This window comes from Stenella coeruleoalba, assembly GCF_951394435.1.
Source record: "Stenella coeruleoalba genome assembly, chromosome: 7".
Classification (NCBI taxonomy): domain Eukaryota; kingdom Metazoa; phylum Chordata; class Mammalia; order Artiodactyla; family Delphinidae; genus Stenella; species Stenella coeruleoalba.
Window position 1 is genome coordinate 116668417 of NC_137153.1, and position 12593 is coordinate 116681009.

At 39.4% G+C, this 12593-nt stretch overlaps 1 protein-coding gene across 6 annotated transcripts in view; it reads right to left on the reverse strand.

Annotated features, from left to right (window-relative positions):
* FNBP1 (formin binding protein 1) overlaps window positions 1-12593 on the reverse strand; it is a 140416-nt gene that overhangs the window by 25443 nt on the left and 102380 nt on the right. For 3 of the 6 annotated variants that reach the window (XM_079925862.1, XM_079925861.1, XM_079925860.1), the window contains exons 7-10: window positions 8750-8878; window positions 7309-7455; window positions 5168-5365; window positions 4036-4218 (exon numbers count right to left, since the gene is read on the reverse strand). In XM_079925862.1, the coding sequence (XP_079781988.1) occupies window positions 4036-4218; window positions 5168-5365; window positions 7309-7455; window positions 8750-8878 (657 nt within the window). Of the gene's footprint in view, window positions 1-812; window positions 897-4035; window positions 4219-5167; window positions 5366-7308; window positions 7456-8749; window positions 8879-12593 lie in introns of all 6 variants that reach the window. The other 3 variants (XM_079925864.1, XM_079925863.1, XM_079925865.1) reach the window with 2 other exon arrangements.

Below are 12593 nucleotides of genomic sequence, written 5' to 3' on the forward strand. Positions count from 1 at the left end.
ACAAGAAGCACCATCCCAGTATATGGGATCCTTTTTAACAATTATAAACTGGTGTTTGGTCTTAAGCTGTAAGCCAGCCAGTTAGATCATTTCAAATTAGAAACTGAATCGTCTGCCAACAGAATACTTTCAAAGGTTGCATTAAGTGCATTGCAAGACACCTGAAGAACTAAAAAGCTGTCAGTTTCAGGCAACAATTACGGAGCCTGGGGAGCCACGAGTGTCAATAACACATGAGGGCACACAGAGCTGGCGGATCCATGTGTTATTGGGCCGTCACAGGTACTAACCTCAAGTACAAAGAAAGGGGACAGTGAACACGAATATATAAGGATCTGGTTTAAGGTCCACGGAAAGTCATTTCACTGCTCTATGACCTTGCTCAGGCTTCGCTGATTTTTTTGGTTGTCCCTTACGGATCCACGGATCCATCTGTTTCAGACGTGGGTGTGGGTAAGCGTGCTACACGCTGCCGTCTGCGAGAGTGTCATTCTCCCGTGACCAGCTGCCTTTTAGGGGTGAAATTCTGCCGTAAAATCGTACCCAGTGACAACAGCTCAGACGGCAATCCCAATCAATGAAAAGGGGAAAAACACAAGATCAGCTCACTGACATTTTTAGGAAGTTTGATAGTTTGGTTCCTTTTTCCATGTAACTTTTCCGGAAGAAGAAGCCTGTGTGGTTGGATCGATACAGTGAGGCTTTTCCCAGTGTCCGGGTCAGAGAGCACCTGGGTCCCCAGTCTTGGTGCTGTCACAGGGGTTAGTGCCTGTGCCGTGACCGTATGACCTAGCCGTCACAGGTTAACTTACAACATAATCCCTAGCTTCAAAAGCATACGTGGGTTTCCCTATCGTCCTCTTCATGAGTTCTTTGTGAAAACAGAGAGACTGAGTCTGCCAATAATCAGCAAGAGAACAAGGTAAAATCAATAAAATGAAAGTAATCAGAAGATAGTTACATCTGACAAACAATTGGTAGGGATTTTCAAAATCTTTTGATCAACGATGATGGTATTTTTCCGTACAATTAACTCTAAAACGTGGGGAAAATATGTCCATATTGTAGATTCAGAAGCCCCTTGCTCACACCAGAAAAAGAAATGTTAAGACGATAAAGTTACTTTGTAGACTGCAAATTGAGAACACACAATCTAGCTTCATTTTTCTTTGACTTCAGTAAAGGTGAAATAATGGTTGATCATGGTGGCATGCCAGTCTTTAAAGATGTTCAATGAGACATTTGCTTACAAATGTGAATGACTTACAACAAAAAAGATTTATCCTACTTAGCTCTTCAGAAACGAAATTATTTATGCGAAGAAACGTTTGCATAGGATTTATACATTCCGATAATAGAAACAAAGGATTAAAATCTGGATCTGAAACAGATGTTATTCTCCGAGAATCCTTTTCCTATCTTCGGTGCAACAGTCTTAAAGTTAACAAGGAGAATAAATGAAATAGCAAGGACTGCAGCATTTTAGTCACGGCTCCTGTTAAACATGTACCTTCAGTTTTGAAATTGCTTTAAAATCACATTTATTTCCCCAAACTTCAGATTTTTTAAAATTTCCTCATTTACTTCTATGATGTATTTCCTTTCCTTTTTTTTTTTTCTGCACTGCTACTTCCTGAAGAAAAGTACGTCAAATCTGATCCTAAAAACAGATCAACGAAAAAGGAGGGAAGCAAAAATATGTTTCTATTTATTTACTGATGCTTCTAGTGTGTGTGTGTGTGTGTGTGTGTGTGTGTTTATTCTTGAAAACACACTCACCGTTTAGGAAATTTTTTTTTAAAAAATAGAAGTTTGCTGAGCACAGATTTGAGGTGTAAGAAATAAAATTTATTTTTGCTAATTATTTTTTTTAAAAATGGGATAGGTACCTGCTGACCAGTGAGCATCCGCCAAGAATCTCTCCCCGACTTCAGGCCAACTAATTCACTGCTTGGACTCTGATTACTTGCCCATAGATAACAGCCAGCCCTAAATCCTCAACGTACTTGCTATATAAAATGCATTTCCCGAAAAAAAAATAAAAAATAAAAAAATAAAAAAAATAAAAAATAAAAAATAAAAATGGGATAGGGTTCCCTTAATTAATCAGAATAACCTGTTTCTCATTTCACTGTTTTTGTTTTCAAGTGTTAATTTTTTCCTAGCCATCTTTTCTTACACTTATTGATTACTGACATTCTTGGTCTCTTCCTAAACATTTAGAGAACGCCATGAAACATGATTCAGAAACCATTTGCAACCAACAGACTGTGATGTTGAGAGAAGAGTGGAACAGATACATACACAAATGGTAAACAGTCATGAATATTCAACATCCTTCATTATGAGATTCCAAGAGACAATGCAGAGATATTTTTATAAATATGATAAGTGAGTGCTGTGTGAAGGTTTTGGAAGCAGCAGAGATGGGGTAACTGATTTACAGTTAATGTCAAATTTTATAGTCTATAGTCTAGTATAGCGACACACAGTCATATGTTGAAAATTCTTCGATGAGCAAGGAGCAGAGATGGATGGAGAATTCTAAAAGCCAGCATAATGGAGACCTAATTATAGAACTCAACACCATTCATCATCCACTTTTGAAGCTATATTCTGCCTTCCAACAAGGCCTCTCTTGAAATCTTTAGGAAATTAAATTCGAATTCTTAACCTGGATGTGCTGGGTAACCTTAAAACAGGATAATTCCACCAACTGCATTCTTTGCAAAAAACGTTGAGATTCCATTATTAAAGGAACTCTGCATATAAAGAAATGAGGTTTTTGTCCCTTATTTTAAAAGGTAACAATGTAGCTATCTACTATATTTACAACTTTTTTACACAGAGGAAGGGAAAAGTAAAAATTATATTTGTACAAGAACACATCCCACTACAACTATATTTCAACTCCCACAGGACAGGACAAAAGAAAACCTTACTGGATATGTTAATGCACTTAATGTTTGTTTACTCATGATTCATTATAAAGAATATCTGGGGATGGCTTAGACTAGACTGACCATTTAGGTTTATTCAGGAGGCTAGGAATGACCTTGTTCCAATCTTTTTCTAAAAAACCGAACTGGTATCTACTTTGGATTGCTGATCAATTCCATAAGACCTTGTGACTTAAGCACATGCGATCTTAGTTAGGATGGCAAACCTGAGTCTGAGTAACAACCACTTATGAGTCAATCATGGTATAATAGATTCTCCCTGAGTATGGACTCACAGAATCTCAGATCATAACAGGCTCCCTGGCTTTAAATCCTGGCTCTGTATCTTCCTAACTCCATCTTTGTATGCACCAGTTTTCTTATCAGTAAAATAAAGAACTCTTAGGACCTAGGTTCATAGGGTGGTTGAAAAAAGTAAATGAGCGCATAGAACAGAGTCTGGCAAACGACAAGCACTCAGTGAATGTGAGCCGCTAGCATTTCCCCCTTAAGATAAATACTGCATTAGGCCTTTTTGCAGTCAGTCTGTTATCAGATATTTAATCAACACCTTGTACATCACCAAAATAGCTAAAGAAACCGCTGTAACCCATATACCATTTCACCTCAAACCCTGAGGCATAGCTCAGAGAAAAGTACCCTCACTACACATTGTTTCAGTAATTATTAAGCAAATATTTTCTGACTATACAGTGATTTCCAACGCCTCAAATGTTGCTAGCTTTAGAAACGAAATCTGAGTTTCCTTTTTTGGTAAAATCAAGGTAAAATGTTAATGACTTAGATGTTTCAAAGGGGAAACGGAGAAAGGTCCGTCCAAAATGTGCTACAGACAAAAAGAACTCTGGGGTGGCTGGCTCCCCACCCCTCCCCCACCCATCCCCCACCCATCCTGCTTCCTTCCTTCTTTCCTCTCTGTGGCGCTTCTTCTTTCCGGCTATAATGAATCATAGGTTCTTATTGTTTTACGTTATGGGAAAACACAATGGAGTCATTCACAAACAAAATAAGTTATGCAGAACAAAACATGCAACCAAAGCGCACAAGAGAGACAGGATTCCAGAGCAGAACTTACCCCACGCTTTAGACTCCTGAAGCAGTGGATTTTGGGTTTGGAGGTCATGAACTCGTTGAAGCGATGGGAGAGGGGTTCCTTTTGCTGCTTGGGAGACTGGGGGCCGTTGGGAACAGCAGAGGGTGAGGCAGAGGCAGGGGGAGGTGGGGGAGGCTGATGGGGGGATGTTAAAAGGGACATAAGCTACATGTAAGAGACGGAGCAGTGACAGAGTAAAAAATCAGAAACAAGAAGATAAGACACAAAACAAAAATAAGCATCAAATAATATTTGAAAACCCAAAGCAAGTCAAACACAAACAATTAAATATTTAGGCCATGGTCCAAAAGAAAATATGTAAGGATATGTTAAATGGAAATATGATGAAAGTGGGAGTTTTAGTAAGTAAAGCAACAGAAGAATAGCAAGAAATGTCTGACAAGAAGCTCATGCAGACTTTCACATGCAAACTACCGTTCTAATTAGTTACTCTAAACCAGTGTAAGCCAGAAGGGTAAATATTTCTAAACCACCTAAACTAACACAGCTTGATGGGAGAAAATGAAAGTCCTTCAATGCTAAGGTTGTGAAAACAGCAAAGACAGTCTTGAAATATTAAATTATTCTAAGGTTACAGCAGTCACATCGCCTTGATCATACTTTATGCCTATGTTAATGCTGTCATGCACTTACGTATCACACTATAAAAAGAAAACGAAAAATGTTCATGGATACATATGTTAACATGAGTTGGAAACCAAGTTATTAACCCATGGAAACAATTTCAGTTAGATATGCTGATACATGGTTATAGAAATGTTGTACAATCTCCCTTCTCCCAGCCCAGGTAACCAGCAATCTAGGAGACTTAGGAGTGAAAGGCATGATGCAAAAGCCAGAGGTCAGTAATCTGTTAGTGTGGGTGACACGGTGCAGGTGATAACGCATCTGAAATAAGACACATGGCCATGGCCAAGGTACCATCACCAAAGAGAGATACTGTCTTAAAATAAAATAGCACATTAGCTTTTTTTTTTCTTTTTTTTGCATTCTGAAACAAGCTTAAAATCTTCGTTCCTTTAAGACTAAAAGATAAAGTGAACGTCTCCACACTTTGTAACACTCATTTCACACTGGGTCCAGCCATCAGTACCTTATTTTTTTTGATGAACGGCCATAACTTTCCTTTGGATTTGCCACCAAATTTGAGCTCTGATTTGCCTTCTCCTCTGGAATTCGAAAGGCTGTTATCTGACACAGTGCGCTTCATCGGCTGGGTGTAATCCTCAAATTCAATGTCTCCAGGCGGCTCAAAACCGGACTTATAAGCTTCTATGGCCAGCTGTGAATCCTGAAATTACACCCATCACACACAAATACGTTCAAATGCATGCAAATACCTTCTACACAATGAACTATGATGACCTCATACAGGTGATATTCTAAATAAGTTATATTGATTAATAATAGATTTTCTAGTAATATTTTTTCTAGTAATATTTTTATCATTAGAAAGAATAATTTGTAAAGCTACATGTCTAGCTGAGATTTGAAGATGCTTTTAATAATTAACCATTTTTCTACATTTACAGAAACAAATATTAATTAAGAATGACTTTGCTAAAAGCAGAAAAATTGGGCTATTTATTATGTGATTCCCTTGAAAAATACAGTAGTACAAAAACCGGTTCTCATCAGAAGGTCTTAAAGCAATTTGGCATACACAAAGTCAAAGCAAAGAGTAGATAATCTCTCTGATTTCTTTGGTTAATTGTGGTTCAAAGATATGAATTTACTGAATAATTTTTCTTTATGTATATATTTGTTCACAGTCTCTCCTCTACTAGAATGTAGGCTCCCTTCTGTTTTTCCTCCACTGTGTCCCTAGTACCTAGATGGTGTCCGGTGATAATGGTGCAATAAATGTTTGCTGAATAAATCAGTGAACTGATTGCCTACTCTGTGGTGTGCACCCTGCTAGGAACTTTGAGTTCAGAATCTTCTTGGGGTCAGGTGGTGAAGACCAATGTGTAAAGAAATGGCAACTATCGTGCCAAAGATAGATAGATAGATGTATAGTTAAACTGTTACAAAAGCACATGTGATTTGTAATAACTTTCTAACTCAATGATCATCTGATTTAAAAAATCTACTAGATGGGACTTCCCTTGTGGCGCAGTGGCTAAGAATCCGCCTGCCAAGGCAGGGGACATGGGTTCGAGCCTTGGTCCGGGAAGATCCCACGTGCCGTGAAACAACTAAGCCCATGCACCACAACTACTGAGCCTGTGCTCTAGAGCCTGCGAGCCACAACTACCGAGCCCACGTGCCTAGAGCCCGTGTTCTGCAACAAGAAAAGCCGCCGCAATGAGAAGCCCACGCACTGCAATAAAGAGCAGCCCCCGCTTGCCGCAACTAGAGAAAGCCCACGTGCAGCAACAAAGACCCAATGCAGCCAAAAATAAATACAAAATAAATAAATCTTAAAAAAATAAAAAACTACTAGAGAAGACAATTTGGAAAAATCTCAACTTCCTACGGTGAGCCCACATTTTAATTTGCCGTAGCTATTTCAGTTGACACCGATTTTGTAGGTGTGCCATAGGCGTCAATTGTCTTGCAATAGCCAATCACCCTTCCTTCTTAGTAACAAGAACCCTGATTTTAAGTCAGGCACATGGCCACCCAGCAAAAAGGCTTCACTCCCCAGTCTTCTGTACAGCAGGAGGTGGCCCCTAAGTTTTGACCTCTGAGATCTCTTGAGATGTAGACAGAAGTACAGGGAGCAATTTTTGGAAGCCTCTTTAAAGAGATGGCATGGGCCCTTCTCTATATAACGTTTTCTGGAATTTGGATGTGATGGTTGGAGCTACAGAAGCCACATTGAGTTTGAAAGCCATATCATCAAAAGCTGTGAACCAGGAGAAGCCTGGGTCACTGAGAACTTGCGGACCATCTGCCCATACCATGGTTGGACCCTCTTGCCTCTAGACATCTTTACATGGAAGGAAAAATAAACCACCTTAAGACACTATTGCCATTGTTATATGAACCTAAACCTATACTAGCAGATTCAGCTCTACAATCCTAAGTGTGCCAGTGACTATACTAATCCAAAACACAGAAGGCTGAATTGAAAAACTCTAAAATGGTGCTGCTACTGTGGAAAAGTATTTGTGACCACTGAAAGCAACTACTTTCAGGTGATTAAATATGGTCACTGTGGAAAGGGGCAGGGAAATAATGAGACCACAAACTCTTAGTTATAAATTAAGTCCAAACTACAGTACTTACATTTTTCGGATCAATTGACTCGGCTGCCTTTACTATTCCATCCAAGCACTTCCCGATGATTGGAATCACCTGCCGATCCAGCTCTGCATACGTCTTCACTGATTCTCCGATTCTCACTATCCTCCTCTCCTCCATCTCTTGTATTTTCTGAAACATTAGAATTTGCATAAAATTAATTTGGTCCACTGTTTTCTGGGTTTTTAAAAAATTAATTAATTTAATTTTGGCTGTGTTGGGTCTTTGTTGCTGCGCGCGGGCTTTCTCTAGTTGTGGCGAGTGGGGGCTACTCTTCGTTGTGATGCGCGGGCTTCTCATTGCGGTGGCTTCTTTTGTTGTGGAGCACGGGCTCTAGGCACTCAGGCTTCAGGAGTTGTGGCTCGTGGGCTCTAGAGTGCAGGCTCAGTAGTTGTAGCACTCGGGCTTAGTTACTCTGCGACATGTGGGATCTTCCCAGAGCAGGGCTCGAACCCGTGTCCCCTGCATCGGCAGGCAGACTCTTAACCACTACGCCACCAAGGAAGCCCCAGTTTGGTCCACTGTTACTTACGGAAGTTGTTTTTTGGCAGCACTGTTACCTCTAAAAAATTCTCTAGGCGGGAAATAGGCCTATAAAAAGGTTAGAGTTACAGCAACGGTAAATTTCTTGTGCCTCTACCTTAGCCAGCTGGACACCTATTTTACGAATTGCCGGGCTGCCTAAATGTACACTTTACCCAATTCCATTCCAATTTCAGTAAGAACCCGAAACTCAAGTAGCTTTACAATTAGCACCATTTGGTATTAGAGTTTAAACATCTCCTCCATCTTTGAGGCACTGCTTTGTCCTTTACCAAAAGTATGGTATTTGGTTAACTGCCTTGACCCAACACAGACTTACATTAACTAGTATACCTGCCTTCTACAAGCTGGAGGTTCTTATCTGCTATGTAGACGCTATGACACAAACATTTATTATTTTTTCTACAGTTGGACTTTAAGTTGTAAAAAATTCCCAGAGTGGGAATGTATCTTTTCTCATACAATTTTTGACAACCTAAAGTAGCCAAAAGAAAAACAATCCAAAGGAAAGAACTGTCATCTATTCAAATCCTACACCTGTCTCAATGCTGCTTAGATTCCTAAAGGTTAAGTTGGAACTTTTGTAACCAGAATGGTCCTTTTAGCAAGAAGAGTGTTCATCTGAGAATCACAGTTCTAAGACTGACCAAGAATGGCCGCAGGGGCAAGCCAAGGAAGTTTGCAAAGGCTATCGATTAATCTTGAGATTCATGTTATATTTCATCTTAATGTCAGTCAGTGCTTGATCTGAATGTTTTAAAAAATGATTTGAATTAGAGGAAACTTAGAATTATAGAAATACTTAGAATATAAGCCCAGAAATCATGATTCCAAGGCAACATTTTTCTAAGCAAAGCAAATCTGAGAGATCTGAACTCCTTACCTGAAAGATATTGGGAATATGAGTATGGTAATATTCATGCTGCTCGTGGTTGAATTTCTGAAGAATTGATGAGTAATCTGCTTTGCTGTCCTCTGCCATTTGGTGACGCATTTGAGCTTGTTGTCGTGCCTTAGGGCAAAAAATGAGAATACCCCCATGTTTACACATAATAAGTAAAAACCTAGGATTGCAAACTGGAGGAACTGGGGGATCAAATTTACCTCCCATTTGTTGTATTTAGCAGATGCTGTTTTAAAAAGAAATTGTTTAAACAATCCAATCCAAAAATGGGCAGAAGACCTGAAAAGACATTACTCCAAAGAAGTCACATAGATGGCCAACAGGCACGTGAAAAGATGCTCGACATCACTAATTATTACAGAAATGTAAGTCAAAACAACAGTGAAATATCACCTCGCACCTGTCAAAATGGCTGTCAGGAAAATGTCTACAAATAACAAATGTTGGTTAGAATGTAGAGAAAAGTGAACGCTTGTACACTATTGGTGGAAATTGGTGCAGCCCCTATGGAAAACAATATAGAGGTTCCTCAAAAAACTAAAAATAAAACTACCATATGATCCAGCAATTCCACTCTTGGGTATATATCCAGAAAAAAAATGAAAACATTAATTCGAAAAGATACATGCACCCCAATGTTCATAGCAGCACTATTTACAATAGCCAAGACATGGAAGCAACCCAGGTGTCTATCAACAGATGACTGGATTAGGAAGATGTGATACACACACACACACACACACACACACACACATATACACACACAATGGAATATTACTAAGATATAAAAAAGAATGAAATACTGACATTTGTGGCAACACGGATGACCCTAGAAAATATTATGCTTAGTGAAATAAGCCAGACGGAGAAAGACAAATACTGTATGAGATCACTTACACGTGGAATCTAAAAAAAATAGTACAAAGGAATATCAGACTCACAGCTGGAAAACAAACTTGTGGTTACCAAAGGGGAAAGGGACAAATTAGGGGTATGGGATTAACGATACCAGCTACTATATTTATAATAGATAAGCAACAAGGATATACTGTATAGCACAGGGAATTATGGCCATTATCTTGTAATAACCTATAGTGGAGTATAGTCTGCAAAAATACTGAATCACTATGCTGTACACCTGAAACTAACATAATATTATAAATCAACTGCAATTCAATTTTAAAAAAAAGAAAAAGGAGAAGGAGATTATTTAGAATTTGAATTTACTTTAGGCAAGGATGTGCACCCTAATTTTTCACAAACACCAACATTCTCTATTGTCTTAAATTGGTATTACTTTCTAGTTTGACACATGTGCCAACATTCTTTATTGTCTGCACTTGGCCCAATTCGCACATTTATGTTACCTAGATTTAGGTTCCCTTATGGGAACCGCTGATCATATTTTTTATATCCTGAGGAGGGGACAGGCGATCTATAAATTTTTTAATCCAATTCTCAACGGAGTTCATGAATTAAAAAGGCATATCGGGGGCTTCCCTGGTGATGCAGTGGTTAAGAATCCGCCTGCCAATGCAGGGGACACGAGTGTGATCTCTGGTCCAGGAAGATCCCACATATTGCGCAGCAACTAAGCCCATGAGCCACAACTACTGAAGCCCGCGTGCCTAGAGCCCGTGCTCTGCAACAAGAGAAGCCCGCCGCAATGAGAAGCCCACGCACCGCAATGAAGAGTAGCCCCCGCTCGCCACAACTAGAGAAAGCCTGTGCACAGCAGTGAAGACCCAAAGCAGCTAAAAATAAATAAATAAATATTTTTAAAAAAGGTACGTGAACCACTGATCTAAAGGGACCTTTCTAAAACTCTCCACTATGTTTATTTTCAGAATATACTTTAAAGAAGCAGTAAGTACGGTGCTCTCTTTGTGCTTTTTATATGTGTGTGTGTGTGTGTGTGTGTGCGTGTGCTATTTTGTGTTTTACTTCATTGCTTTTCTCCTAAATAATAACAGAATTCATACATTTGTTTCTCTCTTCTCATTCACTTTTTGGCTAATTACACACAGGCAAGAAAGGGGCTCTTAGTGACAAGTTGCAGAATCGATTTGAAAGTTCAAACAAGAATGTCTGTAAAGTCGAAAGTCCTCCACAAATAGCAGAGATTGTTATGCTGGTAACAGCTCCTCAGATTCCTCCAGCACCTTGGAGGCGCCTTGATAAATACAATCTCATGAATCTTTAAGACAATCTGAGGTCCGTGCAGGGCAACAACTACCCCCTGCCAGATGAAGAGATGGCTTGGCCTGTATACTGGGCAAACTTACCACACTGAACCAAGAACACAACAGGAAAAGGGCCTTGTTCCAACATACCCAAGGCAACTTTTGTTTGTTGTTTTGTCTTGTTTTACTGAACCTAACTGCTTAAAAAAAGAAAAAGAAAAAACAAAGAACCGTTCAAATGCCAACACGAAGAAGAAAGGCTGGAGTCGTTTGTCCCACTCTCTGTCTGATCACTGGTACCAGATCGGTTTCTTCACACCTCCATGTCCTTCGTTGGTTTCCTGCCTCTGTGACTTGAAGGCTTAACCTGATTTCACTTCCTTGATATGCTTCGCTCATCTGTGTATCCGTGAAAGCCCGAGGTAGTCATTCAGAGCTGCTTCCTTTATTTTCTTCTCTGTTCATACGTAAACACTTCCCAAATGCAGGGAACAATATTAATATTTCCAAACTGATTTCCTTATTACCTGAGGCTTCTTAGTTTCTTAAGACCTTTAGGTACCTCAAAACCAATTTACCAACTTCTCACCTCCCCTGAGTTAGTTCAGCTGCCGCATTCTTCCTCTTTGTCAGCGGACTGTTAACTCCCTTCCTGACCATACGCTTTGGCTTCCGCTTTACTGTGTTCACTAGCAGATACATAAGCTAGTCCCCAGCATGTTGAGTCCCCAGCTACCCCGCAAAATCCATGCCTTTCCAACACACGGTAACCCTCCTCCACTTTAATAGTAGCCTCCCCACCTACGTGCACTCCATCTGTTCCCCTGATGCAACCAACTCAAAAATCCTTTTAACTCTTTCAATTACCTAGAATTTTATCATTTCTCATTCTATTATGACGATGGGGAAAAAAAAAATAACATACAAGGAAATTCCCAGGTAACCTCCCACTTCTAAAAAATTCTCTCTTTCATTTACAAAACCTCCTCAGAAAACAAGTCTCAGAAAAATCCCAGGGGAGGGAGGTTCCGTCATCTCTCTTGTAAGGAGAGTAGCAAGATGGACAGTCTCCTTATTTATTTTGCAGAAATGATTCTAATTTGGTGAAAACTTAAAATAGCTTAGTTCTGAAACAGAGATCAGAATGTCATCATTAAATATGCACTTATGTGTGTACACACACACACACACACACACACACACACACAGCCCACATAAGCAGATTAATGTTTCCTGACAGTCAAGCCATCATAACGACCATGGAATATTTTACTCATGAGAACTGGAGGTGAGCCTGCCAGAGGTACCCCAGCACCATCTGACTGGAAGTGGTCGTCATCCTCTAACCTCTGAACTCCCCAGAATCTCTAATCATGTTCTTGCTTTGGCTATATAATTGCTTTTATTAATATAAATTCATAATAGTTTAATATTAATTAAACTATTAATATTAATTCATAATAATTAAACTATTAATAATTAATTCATAATTAATATTAATTCGTAATAGTGTCACAGTGCCCTGCACAATGCATTCCTGAAATGTAACTAGGTGACCAGTAAACTATGGAAGAAACTGAGATAAGGAAGAACATGGATAAAATCCAGCCTGGAAAGTGAGCTGAGTAGAAGAAAACAAA